Source organism: Brachyhypopomus gauderio, chromosome 10 (assembly GCF_052324685.1).
Source record: "Brachyhypopomus gauderio isolate BG-103 chromosome 10, BGAUD_0.2, whole genome shotgun sequence".
NCBI lineage: Eukaryota > Metazoa > Chordata > Actinopteri > Gymnotiformes > Hypopomidae > Brachyhypopomus > Brachyhypopomus gauderio.
This window is the reverse complement of record NC_135220.1, coordinates 22,465,354-22,488,533: the sequence shown is the minus strand read 5'-3', so window position 1 is coordinate 22,488,533 and position 23,180 is coordinate 22,465,354. Positions and strand designations below refer to the sequence as shown.

General features: G+C 41.5%; 3 protein-coding genes and 3 non-coding genes across 10 annotated transcripts; 5 read left to right on the top strand and 1 right to left on the bottom strand.

The window, feature by feature from the left end:
• Positions 1-565: 565 nt before the first annotated feature.
• hspa8 (heat shock protein 8) lies at positions 566-5,437 on the top strand. Its single transcript, XM_077020486.1, has 9 exons — positions 566-723; positions 1,806-2,015; positions 2,180-2,385; positions 2,470-2,622; positions 3,138-3,693; positions 3,900-4,102; positions 4,304-4,502; positions 4,619-4,851; positions 4,944-5,437. Exons 2-9 carry the CDS (start codon positions 1,811-1,813, stop codon positions 5,136-5,138), a joined length of 1,950 nt encoding a protein of 649 aa, XP_076876601.1. The 5' UTR covers positions 566-723; positions 1,806-1,810; the 3' UTR covers positions 5,139-5,437.
• On the top strand, positions 2,962-3,056 carry LOC143526277 (small nucleolar RNA SNORD14). Its single transcript, XR_013133854.1, has one exon. It is a non-coding gene; the product is annotated as a small nucleolar RNA SNORD14 (small nucleolar RNA).
• On the top strand, positions 3,735-3,829 carry LOC143526276 (small nucleolar RNA SNORD14). Its single transcript, XR_013133853.1, has one exon. It is a non-coding gene; the product is annotated as a small nucleolar RNA SNORD14 (small nucleolar RNA).
• On the top strand, positions 4,143-4,237 carry LOC143526270 (small nucleolar RNA SNORD14). The gene has a single exon (XR_013133848.1). It is a non-coding gene; the product is annotated as a small nucleolar RNA SNORD14 (small nucleolar RNA).
• Positions 5,438-5,758: 321 nt separating the features above from the next.
• jhy (junctional cadherin complex regulator) lies at positions 5,759-19,041 on the top strand. 5 transcript variants are annotated; one of them, XR_013133789.1, is made up of 9 exons: positions 5,759-6,477; positions 8,318-8,933; positions 13,101-13,205; positions 14,185-14,687; positions 14,819-15,098; positions 16,560-16,646; positions 16,964-17,098; positions 17,251-17,300; positions 17,614-17,697. XR_013133789.1 is itself a non-coding variant. In XM_077020482.1 (9 exons), the coding sequence occupies exons 2-9, from the start codon at positions 6,335-6,337 to the stop codon at positions 17,851-17,853; spliced, it is 2,109 nt and encodes a 702-aa protein (XP_076876597.1). In that variant the 5' UTR covers positions 5,766-5,932; positions 6,257-6,334; the 3' UTR covers positions 17,854-19,041. The 5 variants fall into 5 exon arrangements, 4 of the variants coding, with proteins under 4 accessions (XP_076876600.1, XP_076876596.1, XP_076876597.1 ...); XM_077020482.1 differs by lacking the exon at positions 16,964-17,098 and having other exon boundaries at positions 5,766-5,932; positions 6,257-6,477; positions 17,166-17,300; positions 17,614-19,041; XM_077020483.1 differs by lacking the exon at positions 16,964-17,098 and having other exon boundaries at positions 5,766-6,477; positions 8,318-8,483; positions 8,712-8,933; positions 17,166-17,300; positions 17,614-19,041.
• Positions 19,042-20,775: 1,734 nt separating this feature from the next.
• bsx (brain-specific homeobox) lies at positions 20,776-22,469 on the bottom strand. Its single transcript, XM_077018344.1, has 3 exons — positions 22,117-22,469; positions 21,478-21,668; positions 20,776-21,371 (listed from the first exon to the last, which is right to left on the bottom strand). The coding sequence occupies exons 1-3, from the start codon at positions 22,367-22,369 to the stop codon at positions 21,129-21,131; spliced, it is 687 nt and encodes a 228-aa protein (XP_076874459.1). The 5' UTR covers positions 22,370-22,469; the 3' UTR covers positions 20,776-21,128.
• Positions 22,470-23,180: the final 711 nt, after the last annotated feature.

Genomic DNA, 23,180 nt, shown 5'->3' with positions numbered 1-23,180 from the left:
GAAGCCAATAGATTTAACGAACTCCCTGTAATTCATTTTGATAATGTTGCTGCTTGTTTGTAGTTGCGCTGTTTGGCTTGTAAACGCTGCTTCGTTGCTAGGTTACCTGTTTGTGGCGGAGTAATACATGGAGAGCTTCGGTTACAGTGCTATAACATGTAATATCGGCACTCCTAGATCGCCTCTCAGCCAATCACATTGTAGGGTCGGAACTAACTGTGGTATAATGGATATTATTAGAAATATGGTGACCCATAAACCCAGATTGACTTTGGTAATAGTGTCTAAACCTGATTTAAGGCATGTAGACAGAACAGATGCAATGATCACATAGTATTCAGCAACATAATAAGACACCAGTTGTCAATCAACAGACTGTCATTATTTGATCTGTGTGTAATGCAAGGGAACTGATCTCACTCTGGAAAGGAATGTAGCTCCGGTTTCGGTCAATCGATGAAAGGCACTTTGGGGCGCGGGAAAGTGTATGAACCAATGACAGGTCTGCTTCTTTTTCCTACAGAGGGTGGGGACAAGGAAGTAGTGTCTCATTTTCTCATTGGTGTTGACGACGTGTTAGTTACCTAAAATGTGATTGGTTTAGGTACCGGCAATATATATACTTGTTCTGGAACATTCGGTCCTTCTCTTAAACGCCGAGGTAAGGCAGGCAGCGCCTCAGTACATCTCCCGTTTTCATCGACCGCCGTTAAATTTATCTTGGTGAGTATATGTATAATTGTTGCATTTATTGTCTATGTATAAATGTAAGTATAAAGCCCGTCGTGTTCATAGCCGTTATTTTATGTTTTGTGAAAGAATATAGCAAAATCCTTGACTTTGTTCAATAACTAACCTTTAACCCACGGTAGTTAGCGTTAGTTCTACAAAATAAGCATCACTCACGTCCATAGATTGATCTAACATCAGTTAACGTTAGTTCGCCTATATTAATATCGTCAGTGCAGTTTTCAGTTGGTTTTAACGCGGATCTAGCCGGCGAGGGGAAGCTAGCTATCCTGGCCATCACCGCACCGGATGTGGCCGTATAGCGAGGTTAACAAAGAAATTAGCGCTAGATAAAGCGAACACGCAGGCCAAATGTGTGTTGGCAAGCCAGGTAGCTACTACATTTTGCGTTTTGGTAGAAAAATGTCGTTACTTTAGGATGTTTCGCCTGACTTAATTTTTATATTTCTATATATATATTATTTTATATTTTTTTTCCTCGATGTTTGTTCGATTAGGCTAGCGCTCGCTACCGTGTAACAATGCAAAGAAAAACCAGTCTGTACAATGGCACTTCAGTATTCAATGTTTTAATATGTCCGTTAAATTTAAAGGATATGTTACTCGGTTGTGGGGTCTTTGAACTCCCATTAACTATTTGGGTAGTAATCACTGCTAAGCAGCTTGCTTTATGGCTAGCTAGCTAATTCTATAGATGGCGTAAGGCTGAGTAATTTCTAGAAGCCCAACCCACGTGTTCTTAACGCATCCGCTCCTGGCCATGTGGTTGGCCTTACATGGTGCCATTTTGATTTTGGGCTAGAGGCTCAGCTACTTAAATGGCTAATTAAATGTTATTTATTGTGGATTAAGCGAATACATTAATACAGATATTTAAATGTAGCACTCAAAATTGCAGTGAATTACACATGGTTTCCAAAAACAGGGTGTTGGCTGCCTTTCACTACTGTACAGTAACTACAAATTACTTTATGGAATCTGCTGAGAAAAATTAGGAGATTTAAAATGTATTTGTAATATTTCCATTGTTCCAATAACACTTATTTTACACACAGGCACAATGTCTAAGGGACCAGCTGTTGGTATTGATCTGGGGACCACCTACTCCTGTGTTGGAGTGTTCCAGCATGGAAAAGTTGAGATTATTGCCAATGACCAAGGAAACAGAACCACCCCAAGCTATGTTGCCTTCACCGACACTGAAAGGCTGATTGGTGATGCTGCCAAAAATCAAGTTGCCATGAACCCCACCAACACAATCTTTGGTCAGTTGACTTGCCTCTTTATTTTCAGTATTTGTATGTTTGAAAGTCTGCAATTGATGTTTGTTCCTGTCACTTCTTGTTTAATTAGAAGGCTACCAGTTGCAATAAAGTGGGTTACATGATAAGATAAAACTAAGTAACCACATGATATGGTGTCCTTGCAGATGCCAAACGTTTGATTGGTAGAAGATTCGAGGACACAGTGGTTCAGTCAGACATGAAGCACTGGCCTTTCAAAGTGATCAGTGATGGTGGGCGGCCCAAAGTGGAGGTAGAATATAAAGGAGAGAACAAAAACTTCTATCCTGAGGAGATCTCCTCCATGGTCTTGGTGAAAATGAAGGAGATTGCTGAGGCCTACCTCGGAAAGGTAAATTCTATTAAACTTTTGGTTATACTTTCACGATTTTCAGATTCTCTTCCATGTTCCTAAGTATCTCGTTTGTTTTTACAGACCGTCACTAATGCAGTGATAACAGTGCCAGCTTACTTTAATGACTCTCAGCGTCAAGCCACCAAAGACGCCGGCACAATTTCTGGTCTGAATGTGTTGCGAATCATTAATGAACCTACTGCTGCTGCCATTGCATATGGCTTGGATAAAAAGGTTGGTCACATGCACATATATAAATATCTAAGTCCAGGGGAGTAACTGCAGTGTAATGTAACAAATTATGTAGATAATTTTGGCGCTACATAATTTATCAAACTTGTAGAGAAGTACATGGTTTCTATAGCAAGAGGATCTTTCAGACAGAGGTCCTTCAACTGCAAGCAAAATGCTTTGAACAGCTGAGACCCTTGGTCTGATATAGTATAGTTCTCTAGAAACCTTGTACTTCACTGATTTTGACTTTTTATAATACAATACACTACTTCCCAAACTTGTCAAAAGGTTTTTATTCTTTCAAGATATAGTTTGCACAATAAAAATTGCCACTCGATTTCGCTGTGATGAAGTTGATTCCTGCCATTCGTAGTTTCCACCAGAGGTTGCAAAACCAAAGATGGCCCAAGTACCTTCCTTGGATGTCTGAGCGAAATTGTTATCCCTTTTTTTGTAACAAACCACCCCACCCCCTGCTGGGTTTGTAATGGGTCTTTCCTTCTAATTGCCCATAGGTTGGTTCCGAGAGGAACGTCCTCATTTTCGATCTTGGTGGTGGCACCTTCGATGTGTCTATCCTCACAATTGAAGATGGCATTTTTGAAGTGAAGTCAACTGCTGGGGACACTCACCTGGGAGGGGAAGACTTTGATAACCGCATGGTGAACCACTTCATTGCCGAGTTTAAGCGCAAGCATAAGAAGGACATCAGTGACAACAAGAGAGCCGTTCGCCGTCTGCGCACTGCCTGTGAGAGGGCGAAGCGCACCCTGTCCTCCAGCACTCAAGCCAGTATCGAGATCGACTCCCTTTATGAAGGGGTTGATTTCTACACCTCCATCACCAGAGCCCGCTTTGAGGAGCTCAACGCAGATCTCTTCCGTGGGACCCTGGACCCAGTAGAGAAGGCTCTCCGTGACGCCAAGATGGACAAGGCTCAAATCCATGACATCGTCCTGGTTGGTGGTTCCACTCGCATCCCCAAGATCCAGAAGCTTCTGCAAGATTTCTTCAATGGCAAAGAACTCAACAAGAGCATCAATCCTGATGAGGCTGTGGCTTACGGGGCAGGTCAGTTACAGTTCATAATCAGTTTTTTTGGTAATTTAGTCTCGCTGTGATGAAGTTGATTCCTGCCATTCGTAGTTTCCACCAGAGGTTGTAAAACCAAAGATGGCCCAAGTACCTTCCTTGGATGTCTGAGCGAAGTTGTTGGTCTTCAAAGTGGGTTTTGTCCTTCCAAAGATGCCTATTTATTTGTTTGTTTATTCCTTCAGCTGTCCAGGCTGCCATCCTCTCAGGAGACAAATCTGAGAATGTCCAGGATCTGCTGCTGCTTGATGTCACTCCTCTGTCTCTTGGAATCGAGACAGCTGGTGGAGTCATGACTGTTCTCATCAAACGCAACACCACCATTCCAACCAAACAGACCCAGACGTTTACCACGTACTCCGACAACCAGCCTGGTGTGCTGATTCAGGTGAGAACGGTTTCATTTGGGACAGGGTTGTTAATTGGTTTCGCTGTGATGAAGTTGATTCCTGCCATTCGTAGTTTCCACCAGAGGTTGAAAAACCAAAGATGGCCCAAGTACCTTCCTTGGATGTCTGAGCGAATTCGGATTATATGAATTGTTAATTGAAGCATTTGTGCAGATGGTTAACAACTTGATGCTTTTCAGGTCTATGAGGGTGAGCGTGCCATGACAAAGGACAACAACCTGCTGGGCAAGTTTGAGCTCACTGGAATCCCCCCAGCCCCTCGTGGAGTTCCCCAAATTGAAGTCACCTTTGACATTGATGCTAATGGCATCATGAATGTCTCTGCTGTCGACAAGAGCACTGGCAAAGAGAACAAGATCACCATCACCAACGACAAGGGTGAGTGCAGCAAGCGTCCTGCCCCATCTGTACTATGGTTATAATGTATGCACAAAGATCTGTGCTCTCCAGTTTCATTGTCTAAAGGACTCTGGACTCTGTCCTTTTCTCCACAGGGCGTCTCAGCAAGGAGGACATTGAGCGCATGGTGCAGGAGGCTGAGAAGTACAAGGCTGAGGATGACGTGCAGCGTGACAAGGTGTCTGCCAAGAACGGCCTGGAGTCCTACGCCTTCAACATGAAGTCCACTGTGGAGGATGAGAAGCTACAGGGCAAGATCAGTGATGAGGATAAACAGAAGATCCTAGACAAATGCAATGAGGTCATCAGCTGGCTTGACAAGAATCAGGTATATTTTATTGCAAACCATTTGGCTTGATTTGTAGAGGGTATACAAGTAACACTTGAGTTGTTGTAAATCAAATGTATTGGTCTTCACAGACTGCAGAGAGAGAGGAGTATGAGCACCAACAGAAGGAACTGGAGAAGGTCTGCAATCCCATCATCACCAAACTGTACCAGAGTGCTGGGGGCATGCCTGGGGGGATGCCTGATGGCATGCCTGGGGGATTCCCAGGAGCTGGTGCTGCACCTGGGGGAGGATCTTCTGGCCCAACCATTGAGGAGGTTGATTAAGCCATTCCAAACACTCTACCTCCGAAGCAACGTGTACGGTCCTTACCCTCTGTAGTAGCTTTCCTCTAAAACTCTGACATGGTCTCAGGGTTTTGGTTGGGTTTCTGCTATAGAGTGAATACAGATTAAAAAAAATAATGGACTAGTGGTGAAATAAGGAATCACTTTACACCAGGGAACAGGTTTTTCTACTTGAATGTTGCACAATGTCAACTTGTGGAATTTTTTCATAAAGCCTTTTTGGCAACAGCCATGTTTTATGCCTTCTGACTGATCACAAATAAAAGTACCTACCCATTCTTGTCTGTATATTATTTCTGAATTTATAAGCTCCTTCCTTCATATACATGAACATTTTCAAACAAATACAATGTTTTAATGGGTGCATAATTAAGTCAGCTGGAAGCTCAGTACACCTCACCCAGCTCGTTAGAATGGGGCAGAGACGTGTACTTTCATAGCGTTTGTACGAAAAAGCAGCTTGTTAAAATTGTACGTCGCACTCTACCTTGATACTTTTGTCTAAGTCGTTTCACAGTAGGAAACGGTAGAATAATCCACGAAAACCGTGATTTCGTATTTTGGTTGAATTAACCCGCAGGTCGGTTCCGTTTCCGACTTCACAGCCGTTCAACGCTCACGTGAAAACGTTGCCTTGGCAACGCCTGAAGTAAACGTCGCTTCGGCTGAGGTGTATAAGTGCTAATGTTTCTCACCAGACGGCTTGTTGGCGTTAACTTAATACATTTTGATACGAGTTGCCTTTTAATCGAGGGTATAATTTTTTTTCTGCGGTAAGACCAAAGCCTACTTCTAACATTACGCCTGAAGTCATAAACTAGGTTGGCAAACTCGCTCTCGACTAATGGTTTGTTAGCACTAACGTAGCTAAACCGGTAGCTAGCTGACTTATTTAGCTTGTAAATGTTTCCGTCTAGTTGTTGGACTCGCTCGCTTTTAATGTAATACCAGCATCCCAGCCCAGTTTTATAGAGTTAACTAGCTAACAACGGAGTAATTCTGGCTCATGACATCTTGAAAACTGCATCACTACCGTGATGGGAGACGCGCCTCGACTCCGGGACTCTCTGGACTCACACACCCAACGCTTGTTGCAGGAACAGGCGCATCGGCCAGAGCGCCAGGACTTATCGGACGAGGCCGGCGACAAACGTGTTTCTGGTGCAGACGCGCCCATGTCTTATGTGGAGGTGGAGAGCTCTCAGCCCGAGGACTTGTGTGGTTTATACAGCAGCTCTGAATCTGAACGGACACTCCCAGCAACACAAGCGGCCCTCACCGCCAGATACGTGCACAACAAAACAAACACACTGCCGAGGTAGCTTCAGTGACCAACAGATGTAGCTCAGTGTCAGTGATCAACCATCACGTTCTCTTTCGTTTTTAGCTTTTTAAGTTACATAAACTAATTACCAGGAAGAATACACATTCTCTGACGTCTTCAGCTCATACATTCATATGATGGACATGTTTTACCTTACAATTACCTTACAATTAAACATATTCATTTTGTTTTAGTTTATCAGCAAATTACAAGTTTTGAGACAATAAAGGAAAGCATAATAAATCCTAAATATTATTGCAATTCTCAACATATCAACGTAAATGCCCCATTGAGCGTAATCTAGTAGGCCTATATTGTGTCATCAGTAATGGATGTGAGAAATTAGGCTGTCTAAAATATACTGAGTAAACAATGGGAAAACCTGACATAGAATAGATCACTCTTGAAACGATAAGACCCTTTTATTGTAGAGCAGCCCAGGAAACATAATTGAAATGATTAACAGCTTGTATTCTCTCGGCTAATAGATAATGGCAGTCTTTGAAAATGATGTCCGAGTACGTGCATTTTAATTTAGTTGAAAGACCTCTAATTTTGGTACTTTCCATATAAGTATGCTCATTTAAAGGAAATTAGATTTTTATTCTGTGGGAGGTTATCACAATAAGGCCTCATTCTGAAGCCCATTAAAAAAGCAGATGCTTTGTTGTGCTTTAAATAGGAAGCCATTCTGTGCTGTAGAAACACAGATGCTGGAATCTGAAGTGTTCACTGCGTAGTCTGTATCAGCTCCTCCACCTTCACCCTGGTTTTGCTCACTAAACATGATGATAACTCTTACTGACCCCATCTGCCCCCCCCCCCCCCCCAAAAAAAAAACAAACAAACCGAAAGAGGCATTTGTCTTATTTAATTTAGTTTGCATTCATAGCTGCTCAGGTAAAAGCCACTTAACACTTGGATAGTTTTAATGTAAAGACTGTGGCACAAATTATTGAATTCACTGAGTTCATAATTGGAACTGAAGAATATATAGTCTATATAATGTTTTCAGAATTATAAATATATGTATACATAATATATCCTCATTCAAATGAATGGTGCATTACATTATCTCTGGTATTACTAGAGAATCCTCAGGGAGACAGAAGTCTTGAAATAAGCAAAAAGAGTGCACAGGGTGAAACTAGATTTCATTTTGGTGCAGCTCAAAAAGCTCTGAGAGGGTTTTCATATGATAAGGAGCTTCCACAGCTGTGAGCCTACACTGCATTCTCAAGCTCGTTTTCCCGAGTCATTACAGAGTCGTTCCCTGCCCTCTTGCCCTCGTTGGCTGAAGAGCCATACACCTCGCCATCGCTGTATTTTGGCATCATGAGATGTGAAATGCATCTTGTCGTATTCAGAGGTGTGCAACAAAGAGGCACTCTTCTAATTATTTTAATGAGATCTTTTCATCCAGTGATGCAAGGAACACATTAGGTAGTAATTTCAACCTATTTTATACCCTTGAATCAGCCATTTCCAAAACTATGCCCCAATTGTAGTCTCAAGACCCTTAGACATTTGAGGCTATGGTAGGGAAACACGCAGATGATGTTACATCAGGCAAAAGAAATGTGAAGTATAACCTATATGATGGGCTCTATCTTTTCCCTAATGTTTGTTTGCATGCACATACTTACTTTAATGATTGTGAACATTTGGCTTTTTCTGTGTCTACATCAATATAACTTAATAGATAATAATGAACGCTATAAGTCACTATTCAATAAAACCAACCAACCAACAAAGAAACAACCAAAACTCCACTATAGGTCAACTTTACTTCCATGTTGTCCTCGTAATGACATGTCCTTTTCTTACGTTTCAGGCGGAGCCCTCCTGGGGATGAATATGCTGATTTACGCTATGATCCAGACTGGAGGAGGAATCTGCCAGGGGCACAGCTTCTGTGCAAGGACCAGAAGAGTGTTCCCCAGTACTCCTGCACTGAGTCAGAAGACACAGCTGCAAGAGGGAGATGTGATTATGTAGTAGTCAGTAACCCTGTAGAGGTGGACATAGTTCAGCCCAGTCTCCCTTCTTTTCTCCTACACCCACAGCAGGGCCAGTTCAGCCATGAAGACACAACAGTGTCGCTTCGGCAAAGTTTCTCTTCCTGTTCGGAGAGCACCCCACGTTTTAATTCCGACGGGGCTGTGAAGGTTGGGTACAGTGGCTATCAGAGCACAGCTGAAGTCCTGCCCTGTTCTCCTGCACAACAGACACAGCAGAAGGAGAGTAACGAGCACTATAATGGAGAGGAACCAAGCAACGGTCCAGGCAAGCCGAGCAGTATAGCCCCACACTCTGGGAAGGCTGCACAAGGCAAGCCCACTGTGGACATGGTGGAGCGAAATAAAGCAACCTTGGGTCTGAAGAGTCATAAGGAAGGGTACTACCTGAAGGCCTTTGGGTTTAGAGGACAGAGACCGGATCATCCAAAGGTTTGTGTTTACCTGAGGCTTTTCTGATCATTTCTGATCTGTAGTCTGAAAACAACCTTTAGTTTGATTTATGATTGATTGCATACAAAAAGATTCTGTCCATCTTATGGATGGATCCAGACTTACTCAGGCCAAAAAGTTGCAAAATATTTTCTGTTTGTTTCGAGCTGGTGGTCAGAGAATTCATTTTCTCAGTTAGCCACTAGAGGGCGCAATAACACAGCACAAAGTCTCAGTTTTCTCAGTCATCCTCCTATTTCTATGCTGTGTTCTTTTTCAGTGCTTTTTTCGTTATCATTTGAAAGAATAAAGCTAGAATGAATTAAAAAACTAGGCTGACAGTTAGCCAGACTGTGTGAATACATGGTTGAAAGGGTGTGTGCTTCTTAACAAATACAATTATGGGTTTCTGATATTTATGGCAGAATCACATTTTTCATTCTTCTGCTAAGATATTATTTTAAAGTATTTTGAATAATACTTTATGACTTTTGATATTATTAATACCTCTCTGCTCTAGTTTTGTATTATTTGCATATACTTGAACCTCATGCAGCTGTTAAGCGGATGTATAATTATTTTCTAAAGCAGTTTCCCCCCAGAAACAGTTTTTTGGTTCAGGAAACCTCCTTTGTAGTCTATTGTAAGCAGATGTCCATATTGTTTGCTCTTAGCAAATGTGCCATATTTGATATATCCTGATGTGCATCATTGCTCTTTTTAAAATCTGAATGTGTAAGTGACCTTGCTATTGTGCTAGGCCCATACTAAACGAGAGCAAGCAGCCTAATCTAACGGTGGCTCGCAAATTAATTTGGTGGAGACTGGGGGGCAGACTAGGGAAAAGGAAGCCTGTCTGGCTATGTAGTGCCTATTATGAGTTGATCTGCACAACAGTGGCTATTAAGAACATCAGAGAGGCATGGTTACCAATAGGCTCTCAGCTATCAGTGCACCTGGCCCTGCCGTGTAATTGGCAGGCTTCTGGCTGTCTGTGCACACTACATGAGGATTTGCTACATTTCAGGCCTTTCCTGGCCCATCTGAGCCCAAACCTACCGTAATGTCTCATGTCAGCTGCATTAGCATAGTGAAGAGCTGTTAGCATTGTGACATGGTAAACAGAGTGAGGGCTTCCCCTCTCTAAACTCCACACTGCAGCGCCATGGTCCTGCATGTACCAGGTAAGCTTTAAAGGGGCTTGTTATGGTCTAAAGTCCCTTTACCTACCTTGTTTTCTGTCATCAGAACCCATAATAAAGATTGACTTGGATAATAAGAATTTCATTACTGTGCTGAAAAATGAGGATAGTTTTGTGTTTGTGTTTTTTTTTGTTTGTTTTGTTTTGTTTGGTTTTGTTTTTATTTGGTTTTGTGCAATGCAGAAGAAAGATCACAAGACATGCTGAACATTTATCATGTGTCCATCTATCAGACCTTATATTCTCATATTTGCCCTTCAACATGCTTTATTTGTTTATTTATTTATTTATTTTCTTTTCAAAAGAAAAAAAAAGGATCCCATCAAATCACATCACTTTTGGCATCATTATCGAGCCTCTCAGAGCATGCTGTTGGTCCCTTTAGAAAAGCTCCTGTTTGCTCTCTGACAGGCTCCTTATTCCTGATAATTAGCTATGTTATTAAATGTACAAAATCTTATAATGTGGCAACTTTGTGGCTGTGAGTAGGGGGTGGTGCTGATGCCCCTGCACAGGCTCCTTTGATAAAGACAGAAGTAGCAGAGCAATCTTCTGCCATTGCACTCAGCCGGAGTCCCTCGTCATCTCCCAGACCCTCACTTCAAAGCCAGGAACATAATGTACAATCTCTTAATAGCTCTAGACCGAGACTCCGCAGCTCTCTGCCACTGTACACCCTGCCTCAGTGTAAACACCTAATCAAGATTGCCTGGGCGGCCACAATAGCAACCAAATGCAATTCAAGAACTGCAGGCCTTTGAAGTCCTCATTGCAAAAGCTGTGTTTCTCAGTCTTGAGGAAAATGGCAAGCTCAGATCGCCTGACTTTGTTGTGCCTCATCTCACCCCAAGAGGCAATTATGGACCCCAATTTAGCAGAATAGATATTACACAGCTTATGAAGCTCAAAATGCAATTTTGTTTGATCATTTTCGCAATTTGATTGAGATTATTAAAATGGTGGACAAAAGGCAGTGGCAGTGACTTGGGCAGAGGCTGTGGCCTTCTTCCACAGGGAGGCCAGGAAGTTCACCACACACACACTCACACACACACACACCCCTGCTACTGTACAATGGCTTCAGGGCACAAAACACACTAGATGCGTCAAATGCAGGGAAGCAGATACACACCTCTGCCTGTTATGTCTAATTTTGTGATATTGCCATTGACACACACAGCATTCTTTGGTTTCATTATGATTACATATTATGAGAAACATTGAAAATTACGTAATATGTTTTAAATATTAGGTTGTGTTCATATTCCCAATGCTCAATTAATTTTTTTCCAGATCCTTCCTTGCTTGCTTCCTTAATGATTCACATTAGTGTTCGCAAATGATTAATGGCTGTCATTAATGTAAACAAACATCAGCCCTGAAATGTTTGTCTGCACACATTTAATAATGTCACCTGCATGGTCTGCCTGTGTTGCATGAAATGCAACAAAAATGTCATTTTTGAGTTTATCATTGCAGTACTGCTGAAAGGTGCAGACTAGCAATCATCATCACAAACATTTGTTCTCAAGGTGGACTCATAGTTCATTTATCTGTTCATCATTAAACACTTTGGATAGCCGTCATCTAAAAAACATGCTACACAAATAAACTTAAAGCAAGACAATGGGAAAGGGCCAGATACATTGATGCTGCTGTTTTAGCAGCTTGGAACCTCCATGTTGATTTAAGTGTGGGTGTGGAGGTTTAAATAATATAAACATGAAACTTAGTATATCAAATGTATTACCTGTTCCATGGATATATATATATATATATATATATATATATATATATATATATATATATATATATATATATATATATATATATATATATATATCCAATAAATGACGACATATCCAGGGGACTTTGGATAATATGCAAAATAGAATTTTGTTTTCACACACCTCTGAACACAGCCTTTAGCCTTAGACACGGCTTAACCGTTTTCACTACCAATATATATTTTACTTGAGCTATTTGTGGCCTGTTGTTAATTTCAAGTGTGCTGACACGCTGCCTGAATAGATAGATGCATACAGATATAGGTGATACATACATGCGTGGGTGCACGAGTATCTGGGGGCCGACTCCCCTCTTTGTTCCATTGCCCTGATAAACAAACGTGCTCCTTTTCCTTTGCATGTGGCCGGCAGCGGAGGCAGTGCAGAGACCAGCTCCCCCTGCATTCCTGGCCTTTCAGCCAATAGATAGGCCAGCATGGCTGCCTGTTTATTGATGGATATGTTACAACTTGATCCACTCACTGCAGCAATGCTCCCCTTCGACCCTCCTCCTGTTCAGACTTTTAGAATTAGCCGCATTCATTCAGGGACTCCTCAAGGCGTCGATACCATCGATCAGGACGGAATGTCCTCAGCAGCCAAAGTGACTCCCAAGTTTACTAAATGATTTTCATTACAGTATTAGCAGCAGATATGCTCTCCCTGAATGGGTGCATTAGGAAAAGTGAACAGAGTGGATTGATGTAATGTGGGTGTATACAGACACTTATCCTCAAACTGCTGTGAAAGGACTGTTATAAAGGGGATCAATAGGCCTTCAAACCAGTGTCAGAGACAGGTGTGGTGAATTCAGTACATAAATAATTAGTAGTAGTAGAAAATATAGTCCAATTATCAGATGTATGCATTAAAAACACTGTATGGTTACCACATGTAAATGTATTTTTCACATGTATTTTAGGTTCTGTATATGTAAGCATGTTATGCTTGGAGAAGTCATAATTCCAAGCAAGTAAGCTAAGCTTGAATAAGGAAAAGAGGTGTTCACTGAGATAGATGAATGGATATGGTGAAACTGTAGTGTGCATTAGTCATGCAGTAACTCTCCATATGTTCTCCAATTGTTCTGTAGTGCTTATCTGTTTCTGTCACAGTTTGTGTCCTTTCTCTCTCTCTCTCTGATCTTTCTTCTCGTTTCCTCTTTTGCATCTCTGCAGCCCCCAGAGCTCAGTGTGGACACTGGGGGGACTCACTTCCAGGGACGCCATGACAACACTGTAGATCCAGAGCTCATGCGGATACAAAAAACTCCAAAACTGAAGGTAGGACCCCTCACTCTCGTTTTATTGATTTCATCCACTCCCCCCCCTCTCTCTCTTTCTCTCTCTCTCTCTCTCTCTCTCCCTTCCTCCCTCCCTCCCCGTCTTTCTCTCTGTAGATGTAGGTGGGGCTGCTTGGCACAATCCATTGCCCTAATGCATAACTGTCAGCAAGGGCTTCCTCTCAAGATGAAAATGTCTGCACAGTGGTCACACTGTCACCTGGGATTTCATTTCCACCATGATGGACGCAATTTCTGATAGAGTTGTTCAGGCACAATGGAGCCTCTGAAACGTCTTGAAAAGGAGCCGGCGCAGCAGAGAGAGGGGAACAGAGGAGCATCATTATTTTGAGCACTTGAACGGTCACCCTAATGCTTGCAGGCAGAGGAGAGTAAATATTTTCCCATTAGAATGGTGAAAGCTGGTGTTGGCTAAATCAGTGGCATTACATGCTGCGACACAGCCCCAGACCTCCCCGAATCACACAGGACAGAGCACTGTGCATGCCAAGCCTGCAGTAAAAAGCATTAGCTGCATGCCCAACTCCTCCTATGCCCAGGACAATAGTTGTGAGGCTGCTGTCGTATAAATATTTCTGCACAATAGAATGGAGTATTCTAGCTCCAGTCTGGGTCTGAATCATGGTGCATCTTGTTCTCTAAGCTAATTTCTGATCTGATTAATTTAGACACAGGATCTTTTATCTTCTGTTGAAAAGACATATATTTAGGATCCTGATCATATTTGTTGAAATTATTTTATTCATGCTAATATTGAATCTTTTGTGTCATCAAATGTAGGTTTTTTGAAGATTATTGCCCAATTAAGAATAGGCTAGTTAATGGTCACTTCAAGTGCACTGTACAAAGCGTGGCATCTTCATAACACACACAAACTAATAACCAGTGGAATGTTTTACTTAGAGTGTACTGAAAAGCATGTAAAGTGAATTTTCTTAATGTGTACCCAATTATAATAGATCCACAAAGAGGGTAAGAGGTCAGAGAGACCCAGTGCTCAGATCCACAAGTCCGGACCTGGGGTCCACATGCTTCATCCTGTGGAAGGGTGCGCTCCAGGGACAGGTCAGCGAGCACCATCTCTTGCTGAACACCGGATGCTCGCTCCAGCCGACCCAGTCAACATCTCCCATCTACCACGTCACCAGCCGTTACCTGGAACTTCAGCGATCCCCATCAACATCAGTGCCAACGCCCTGGCCAATACTGCAGAACCTTCCCTCAATGGCCCACAGCACGAGCAGATCATTTCACCTGCCCGCTCTCCTCCGTCATGGTGGAGGTCTGGGCTTGATGGATATAGCTTACCTTCCATAAGTCCTGCCAGTGATATAGTGGGACCAATGGGCCCAGCCCAGAACCACCATAAGGGCAGAAACCTTCTCCAAGGCACTGGCAGAAAGTTGTCTGGTGCACCTGAACTAATTGAGGGGACGACGGTCATTAATAACAATAGCATCAGGTTTGTTATCCCCATTCGAACCTATTCAGTCATGTTTCTAACCACCTAGCTTTAGCATGATTAATGCTAGTTAAGTTCTAAGCAATATTGTATTATTAGTCTTCTTGCAAAGATTTGTGTCTTTTTTTAAGGACTTCTCCTATATGGCCAGTGTTTGAAGAAATATCTAACGTCGATGCTCCTGCGATTGAGCTATTCGATGAAGACAGTGGACATTCTGATTATGCGCTCCCAACATACAAAGGAACATATGCAGTGCTGCCCCCTATTGGTGTGCCCATTGCCAGTGACACAGGGCTGTGCAGGGCCAGAACAGTACCTGCAGTGACTGCTATACCAAGGAGCAAGTCTGAGGGATACCTTGCACAGCTGGAAAAACAGAGGCAACTTAAGCCCCCGACAACTTATAAGGTGCGTGTGTGCGTGCGTGCGTGTTTTAATCTGATGATAGGAAATATGGGAGGGATTTTTCTTTATTCCCTATATGAGGCTGAATCTAATTCTATCTGGTAAATGACAAATGTAATTTTGTGGAATTTACCTGTAGATGTTTTTGCTTATTATGGACAATATGGACAGTAAAGATAGTTTCAATGATAAGGATACATTTATAAGCAGGTAATAAATATATTTTTAATTACCCAATGCTCTACATTGAAAATGGCGTCAAAGTTAAACTCATAACTGCCATAGCACAATTTAGCACCTGTCTATACCCATGTCAGGGATATGATTGTTATGGCAGTTTGTAGTTCTGTAGGTTAATTGCATAAGTAAGTAAGTTAATCAAAGATGCTGTTCATTATTTTGCCGTGATGATATAAGGGGTGGCCACTGTGATGAATGCTGTGATGAATTAAAGGCTCAGGTGATTAAGTGCTGTGTGCCAGGCGGGGCTGCTGAGATGCTCATTTGCATCTGTCTCCAGCGTCTTTGTCCCGCGCTGGCAGGCAGCCCGCAGGTGTGGCTAGCCGAGGAGCAGCCTTGCTCACCTGCAAGCATGCCGGGTTGCAGGAGCAGCCGCTCACACCCACGGAAAACTCCTGGAATTTGCACCAAAACACCTAGAGCTCCAACTCCAACCCTGGTGGAGACAGAAGCTAAAACAGCTATTTACAAAGAGAGCAAACTAGATAACTAGAGTAGCTTTATATACCACCAGGTAACTAAGACAAGACTTCCATTTACACCCATATCACTATCTGGATAGAGCTGAGTTAATTTTATAGCCAAAGAATGTAGAAAAGAGACAGATAGATGCCAGATGTGGTCATGGCAGTAAAGTCGTTATGTCATGAAACATATCCACTTGATGCCGTGTAAGGATTAAGACGTCCCTTCACCATAAAACACACTGACCTCTCTGTCCACCATGGTGTCTCACAGGATTAGACTATACATTTGTAAAACAGCGCTGAAAGCAGGTTGGGTGGGTGAAGGCACAGCGACAGACGAATGAAGGAAAGAGCTACCCTGCAGTGTCCATGACCAATGGCTGATCCAAGGCCGGCCCTGGAGCCTGAAGGAGCCGGCCTGATCTGGCCTGATTATCCGCTTTTGTTTGGGAGAGCTTGTGGATTGCTGCTCGAGTGCACCTTAGACATCCATAACGGATTAACTACTTACTCCTTCAATATGTCATAGCTTCTCTCTTTTTCTTTCTCTCTCTCTTTCTGCCTTTCTCTGTCTCCCTCCGAGAAGGCGTTAACACTGGCATTTATGTTTTACTGAATGCCAAGCAGAGACATTATGGACATTATGGAAATGTGAATTACTATTGCACTGATGTGATTCATTACTTAAAGATGAGACTGGATGCTTTCGGGTGCTTTCTTAAATAGTTTACTATTTTTAACTGCCCCATGTTTTCAGGTATACACATTAAAAGACTACAAGAGCCTGAACCCAGAGCTGAGACTGGGAGGTCTTGGTCCATCCTGCACGGTCACCCAGGATGTGGTGAGTGCTGTCATACCGTAAGAAAGATCCACAGCAGGAAGGTCTGACATGACATGGGTCCAACTGAGATGTGCAGACCCCTTTTCTTTGTGTTGGTTAAACTAATCCCTAAACAGCTATTTTCAACTATCAAGTGGTTTTGAGGTCTCTTCCTCGCAAATGTAAAAGACTTTTATCTCTTCCAAATGGCATTGAAAGGAATTTACAAATCTAATGAGCACAGGCCTTGGAGAGGGGTATTCCCCATTCTCTGCTTCTCTTTTGTCACTGATGGTGAAACCTTCAATGAATCTGATTTTCTGATGTGTTTCCACAAGGAAGAGACTGATTTGGGTTTGCACACCGGCTCTAGGGAGATGATGAGTTTGATTTGGTTTTGTTTGCTGCTGTGGAGAGGCCCGTGAAAGAGATGCACAATGACAGAGAGAGGCCTCAAGGGAGAAACGGCTTAGGTAATTAAACCTCCCTTTTGTAATCTGCTGTTCTCTCTCTCTTTCTGTTTTCTCCCACCGATGTCAGGCTGAGAAAATTAAACGACAGAAGCTGTATTCAAATGTGATCCGCCAACAGAACAAGAAGATAAGTACAATTCCTTTTCTGCCAGACAGGAACACATTGGGTGCTGAGAACAGGGACGCCATTCCCAGGATCAAGGTGGGAGCAGAAAACACTCCTGCTGTGTCAGCATGGACCACAGGAACTTTATCTGGGCAAATCTGATTTGCCTATTACAGCAGTTTTATTTCACCAAACTTTGAATTGTGTTGTTAATAAATGAGATTTCATCAAGTAATTATGAGTTCGTTTCCCAGAGATTTAAAGTCGTCCTGAGTTACTGTGCTGGTTTGTCATCCAGTATCAAGCCCAGTGACATGCTAGTGATTCGCAATATGCAGCACACATCTGTTCTACTTCCTGTCAGGCATCTCTAGCCTAAAGTCTATCATTTATAAATGTGTGTGTCCAGGCTTTGGAGTATGCCAAAACCATAGTGAAGCCCAAAGGGCGTCAGCAGTGGAAGGAGAGGCCCAGTGCCAAGCAGGAGAAGGAGTGGGTGTCTGAACAGCCTGCTGTTCTGGGACTGGATCTCCCCCAGCTGACCGCTCTGGACATGCTGAGAAAACGTCACGAGGAGGAGAAGCAGGCAGTGGCTCACATCACACACCTTCACGCTAACTCAACTGTACTGTCCGCCAACACACACTGAACAGGTAGTCTACAGAAATACACCAACACCTGCTGAACTGGTGGCACATCACACACCTTCACCCTAGCTCATCTGTACTGTCCGCCAACACGCACTGAACAGCCTTAAGAAATACACTGTTAACGCCTGCTGAACATGTCCACAATGTGGCAGATATCATAAATGCATAAGTAACTTGGTTAGTTAAGTACACCTGGATGTCAAGTGAACTTGTCTGTTACGTTGAATGTATCATGTACATTTTTTTCTTTAAAATAACAGATTCACCTAACCAGTTTGTAGAAAATTTAACTAGGAGTTTAACTTTGTTAGACATTTATAGATTTTTTTGTACTTGTATTAGCATTGTGTGGAATGTGGAATGGTGTTAGTGACAAAAATGTACTAGTTGTGCAAATTTCTAAAAAAAAACATGTTAGAAATCAGAAGAACATTTCTTATTAAGTGTCGTCTTTTTTTTTATAACAAATGCATCTGACTGTACTGATTTCTTAAACAGTTACGCAGGCAGGTGTGTTCTGCTGTGCACAGTGTCATGGTGCTATTCTTCTTGTTTCAATACACCTTTTAATCCAAGCAGCAGTCTCATAAACACACCTGGGCACAGTGATGACGGGGCCACTCTGCTGTTCCCAGTTAGTTCCTGGCCATTGCTCTGTGCATTTCCACTCTTCCCTTCCCCTTTCTTTAACTGGGAGGAAAGGGAGGTCAAACATGGATGACACTTTGAAGCCACCCTGATTAGAGCACACAAACTTATTTTCTGTATTTAAGTGATAATTTTCCCCATAAAACAATCTCAAGCACCTATTTTTTTAATGGAAGCTTTAGATCGTTATCAAAGAGCTATTTACTCGTATGTAATATTTTAATTAGATTATAGCCTCTATTTAACCCATCATGTCTGCTTTGATGCTCTGTGTTTTCAGCGTTAAGCCTTAGAAGCGAAGCTAATAAATGCTGGACCTTTTGAATTAATGAGAAATACTGCCTTTCCAGACCGACTCGCTTTGCATCTTTTTATTTTTCCCTTTCCCGCCATAGAAATCAGTTAATTGAAGGAGTCTCTCTCAGCCGCGCATGAAGGAGGTTGAATTAGCATCTCTTTTTACGGACTGGGAGGCCCGGACAGACGTTCAGGCTTTGATCTGTGGGCACTGTTGAAGGAGGCGGCAGGCCCCTGAAAATGAGCTGATGGCACCGCTATTAGAGTGAAATGCATATGCGTCCATGTGTTGCAAAACGCTTAATCTCTTAATTGATCACCTTCCGTACGGCCTATTCTCTGCGCGTTTTTCTATTTTCCGCGGTAAATCAGAATCACGTTTTGAAAACGACATGAATTGCTTTTCAAAGAGTGGAAGAGTGCCACATATCCTGTTAGGGAGGGGGAAACATCCCCATTAGTCTAAACACTTCAAATTAATGCGAGTTTCCCCTGCTATACATGTTAATAACTTTAGGTCCTTAACGACTGGTATTTATGATGACTGAAATATTACTTCTTATTGTGCATTTAAATTGTAGGTTTTGAATACAATGTAGGAGACTAACGCCTGCCATAGGTCCACCTATTGTCTTTGGATTTAAAAAATATTTTACGAACAGCTCAATAATCGCAATTCTTAAATAGATTTAGAATGGTTAATGATCATGATCAGTACAAGACTACATAAATATATTATTTTTCGAACGTGGATGATTCGAGATACCGAATTCGAGATGCAGGTTTGCTAGCAAATGCATTAGTTTATATCACAATATAGCGTAACTATGATGATCCTTTACTGTGCATTACCTGTAGCAGGACGCAGTAGAGTATACCGAGTGGCCTCCTTTATAATAAAACATAGTCGGTGCGAAAGCTGCAAAGATTTTGTTTTTACGACCTAATAGGCTACGTTTTACTGAGGCTACGCAACATTCCGTTTAAATCCACAGCCCTATTTCCTGCATTTGCCACTCCACTGCAGTTATTCGTGTATAAACCGGTGAGTATAGAGATACACGGACTCCTATAAGTGGATACAAATTACGAGATAAAGTTCTGATTTAAACTTTTCACTTACGGGTACACCAAGGCGAAGACTACGCCTTAAAGCAACAGTAATGTAAAAGATGGGACGCCTCACCTCATCCACGGTTCTCTTGTCAGTAGCGGTCTACCTTGAGAATGTTGTAGAAAAAGGAAGCTTAGTGGTACTTAAGTTATTAAAAAACAATAAAACAATTGTAATTTGTATATTTGTTTGTTTTTTAGGGTGAGTGAGAAATATTTAGACACGCTATTAGATGTTTTTACTATGTCAATATACAACTGAAGTATATAAAATGTAAAGAATTCTTCGATTGTACATTTACTGGTAAGCCATTGGAAAATAACAATTTTGACAGTTAGCACCGTTAACACACATGCATAAACTGCTTAGTTCAATGTTAATTTAATGTAATTACTGAAATCTTACTCTAGTGCCAATTGTTGTAGTAATAGTAGCAATAATAATGTAGTAGTAATAATAATAGCAATAATGGCAGTAGCAGTAGTAGCAGTAGTAGTAGCTTAGCTGTAGTATATTGTTAGTAATAGTAATATAGTATATGTTTTATTTCAGAAGGTTTTCGTGACTGGTTTCTTGAAACTGACATTATTATCTATAATATAATTATTCTAAAATGTATATTTTAGAATATTTGGGGAGTCAGATAAGGAATATAAAGCATGCTGATGTAGTTTGAAAAGAAGAAGACATCTTTGATTTTGAACAAATCATGATTTGTTTGATAATTCATTCACTGTACATTATTTTTAACATTTTAGTTAACAAAAGAAAAGTCACAGTTTTAAAACTGATGAACAGTGCGTCAACAACATACTAAAAACATCGTCATTCTCTTGTTCAGTTATTATGCCTTAACTGAAAAACTGCTAAATATTTGTTATATTTACAGATTGTCGATATAATATTTACATTAAAACTCGAAAATTGTTAAGCTAGAAAAAACGAGTGTTTAAGGGCAATAATAATAATAATAATAATAATAATAATAATAATAATAATAATAATAATAATAATAAGCATGCATTAAGTTAAGGTAGATTTAGTTAGACATCCAATTGGAGTCAGTCACTCAACTGATTGTGCAAATTATAAGCGCTTCAATTGTGTAGTTTTAGGTTGATGTTATTTTATAAAAAAAAACTAAATAGAATTTAATGTCTAAAATTACAGCAATCAAAATGTACATTTTACAGTGTTGTGTTAATATTATATGGCCTATAATAAATGTTCAGGAGAGCAGATGTCATCCTCAATATCGACATCATCTTCATTTTCATCGAGAGTGTATCTGTCAGGGCTCATCCCGTTCTTTCCGTCTTCTGTACTTTTCTCGTGCGTTTCACTCACGCTCGTGTTCTCCAGCGATCTGTCCAAGTCATTAGGAGTTTTCTGCTCGTCTTGGGTTTTTCTTAATTGCTTTTTATGCTTCATCCTCCGGTTCTGAAACCAAGTCTTTACCTGCGTAGAAAACAGACAATTTGTCTCAATATATTGCGTATAGCGCACACGCATTTTTAAAATGGATTTTCACTACATTTTAATGCGTGCTCGGTTTTAGTCTTACCTGTGTTTCCGATAAACTGAGCGCAGTCGCCAGCTCCACGCGTTCCGGCGTCGAGAGGTAACGCTGGATCTCGAATCTCTTCTCGAGTCCCGATAACTGCGAATCCGAAAAGACCGTGCGGGCTTTCCTGCGTCTGCAGTGTTTGCCCGGCAGTTCCGGGTGGTGCTGAAATAACGTGGGCATCTGCATCCCTTTAGAAATTAAAAATAAAATTACTCTTGAAAATATTACATAAATTGATGTAGAACATATGAGGCATAGTAACTTATGTAAATGTTTAGACAGTTCAAGTATTTATTTTAAAATAATAACGTTATTTTTATATAGATAACAGCATTTTGATAGTTGTGTTATTCACGATTCTGGCAAGTTGTCTATATAAACAGGGTTCCAGGCTTTATTTACACTACCGTATGTTTAAATAATTAATTTTCTCTGTGATAGGATTTTTCTGAGAATGTGAGAAGTTATCCAATGTATGGACCTAATTCCGTGAACTACTCAAATTATTAACTCAATTTCGTTCCAATTAACCAACCAAACGCATGTAGGAGCCACAAGGAAAATATTTGTTACTTTTTACATCAACAGTTGAATTTCTAGGCCTGTGTGCAGAAACAGAGCGTGCTGAGTTCTTACCGGAGGTGAAGAAATAGGGGTGATGCTCAGGTTTGTGTAGCGGGTGGTGCGGATGAGGCGCCAGGATTGGAGTTGGCATGAGGGGATATCCATATTCAAGAAGAGGCATCCGGGACGCCAGAGAGTTGGAAAAAGGTGATGGAAATACTTCTCGCAACGGCTTGGGTTTGTGTAGCAAAATATCTTCAATGAAGAACGATGTTGACCTCTGGGCAGGCATCTGTGCAGCAGGAGATGTGTAGTTTAGATTCATCTCAGACCTCTGCGAAAACGCACAGATTCGGTCCGTTAGAAAGTTCCTGTCGCTATTTGTACCTCAAAACAAGTCAGTTTACCTCCGTCTCCGGAGCTTTAAAAAGATGAAACGTAATCTCTTTGTAACCGGTGAGCGCCGCCAGGTACATTACTATTTATTGGGGGAGACTGACAGCTGCAAATTGTGGTCTAGATTTGTACTCAGCCAATAGCGCGACTGCGGGGCGGAGAATTGAATTAGTTCTTTATGGATTAATTATACGGGCAGCAGTGAGAGGGAGGGTCGCTCCCCGTGGTGCTGAAAAGCTGCACCACGAGCGCTCGATTCCTGCAGCTTCTGCGCCGTAGACCATGACCATTCCAACATGCTGCTTCTGTTATTTTTGTTGACTTGAGTGACTGGAGAAGTCTGATTTTTTTATAACTAAATCACTAATCTATTCAGAAAGGGTTGTAAAACAAACGTAGGCCGCAAACCATTTTATTCTGCAAGGGTCCTGGCCAGTTTCAATTACCGTTAGTAAACAGCTCCTATTTTATGTTAAACGCCACATTCATGTTTAGTATCGAAATACTGTTTCGAAACTAAAGCTACGTCTATAAAAGAAAAAAGGCACGGTATTCTCGTGGGACTTTTATGACAGTGTAGACTATTGGTTTTGTTTTGTGCTGTGATTCTAATTTCATAGTGTTTCCCCTTTGAGAAAAGCCTTAGCCAATTACTCTTTTCTTCTAAGCGATCTTCGAATCACTCGGTGCCAGATATTCCGTGATTTGTTACTGTGAGATTGTATTTAATTGTAGTATTG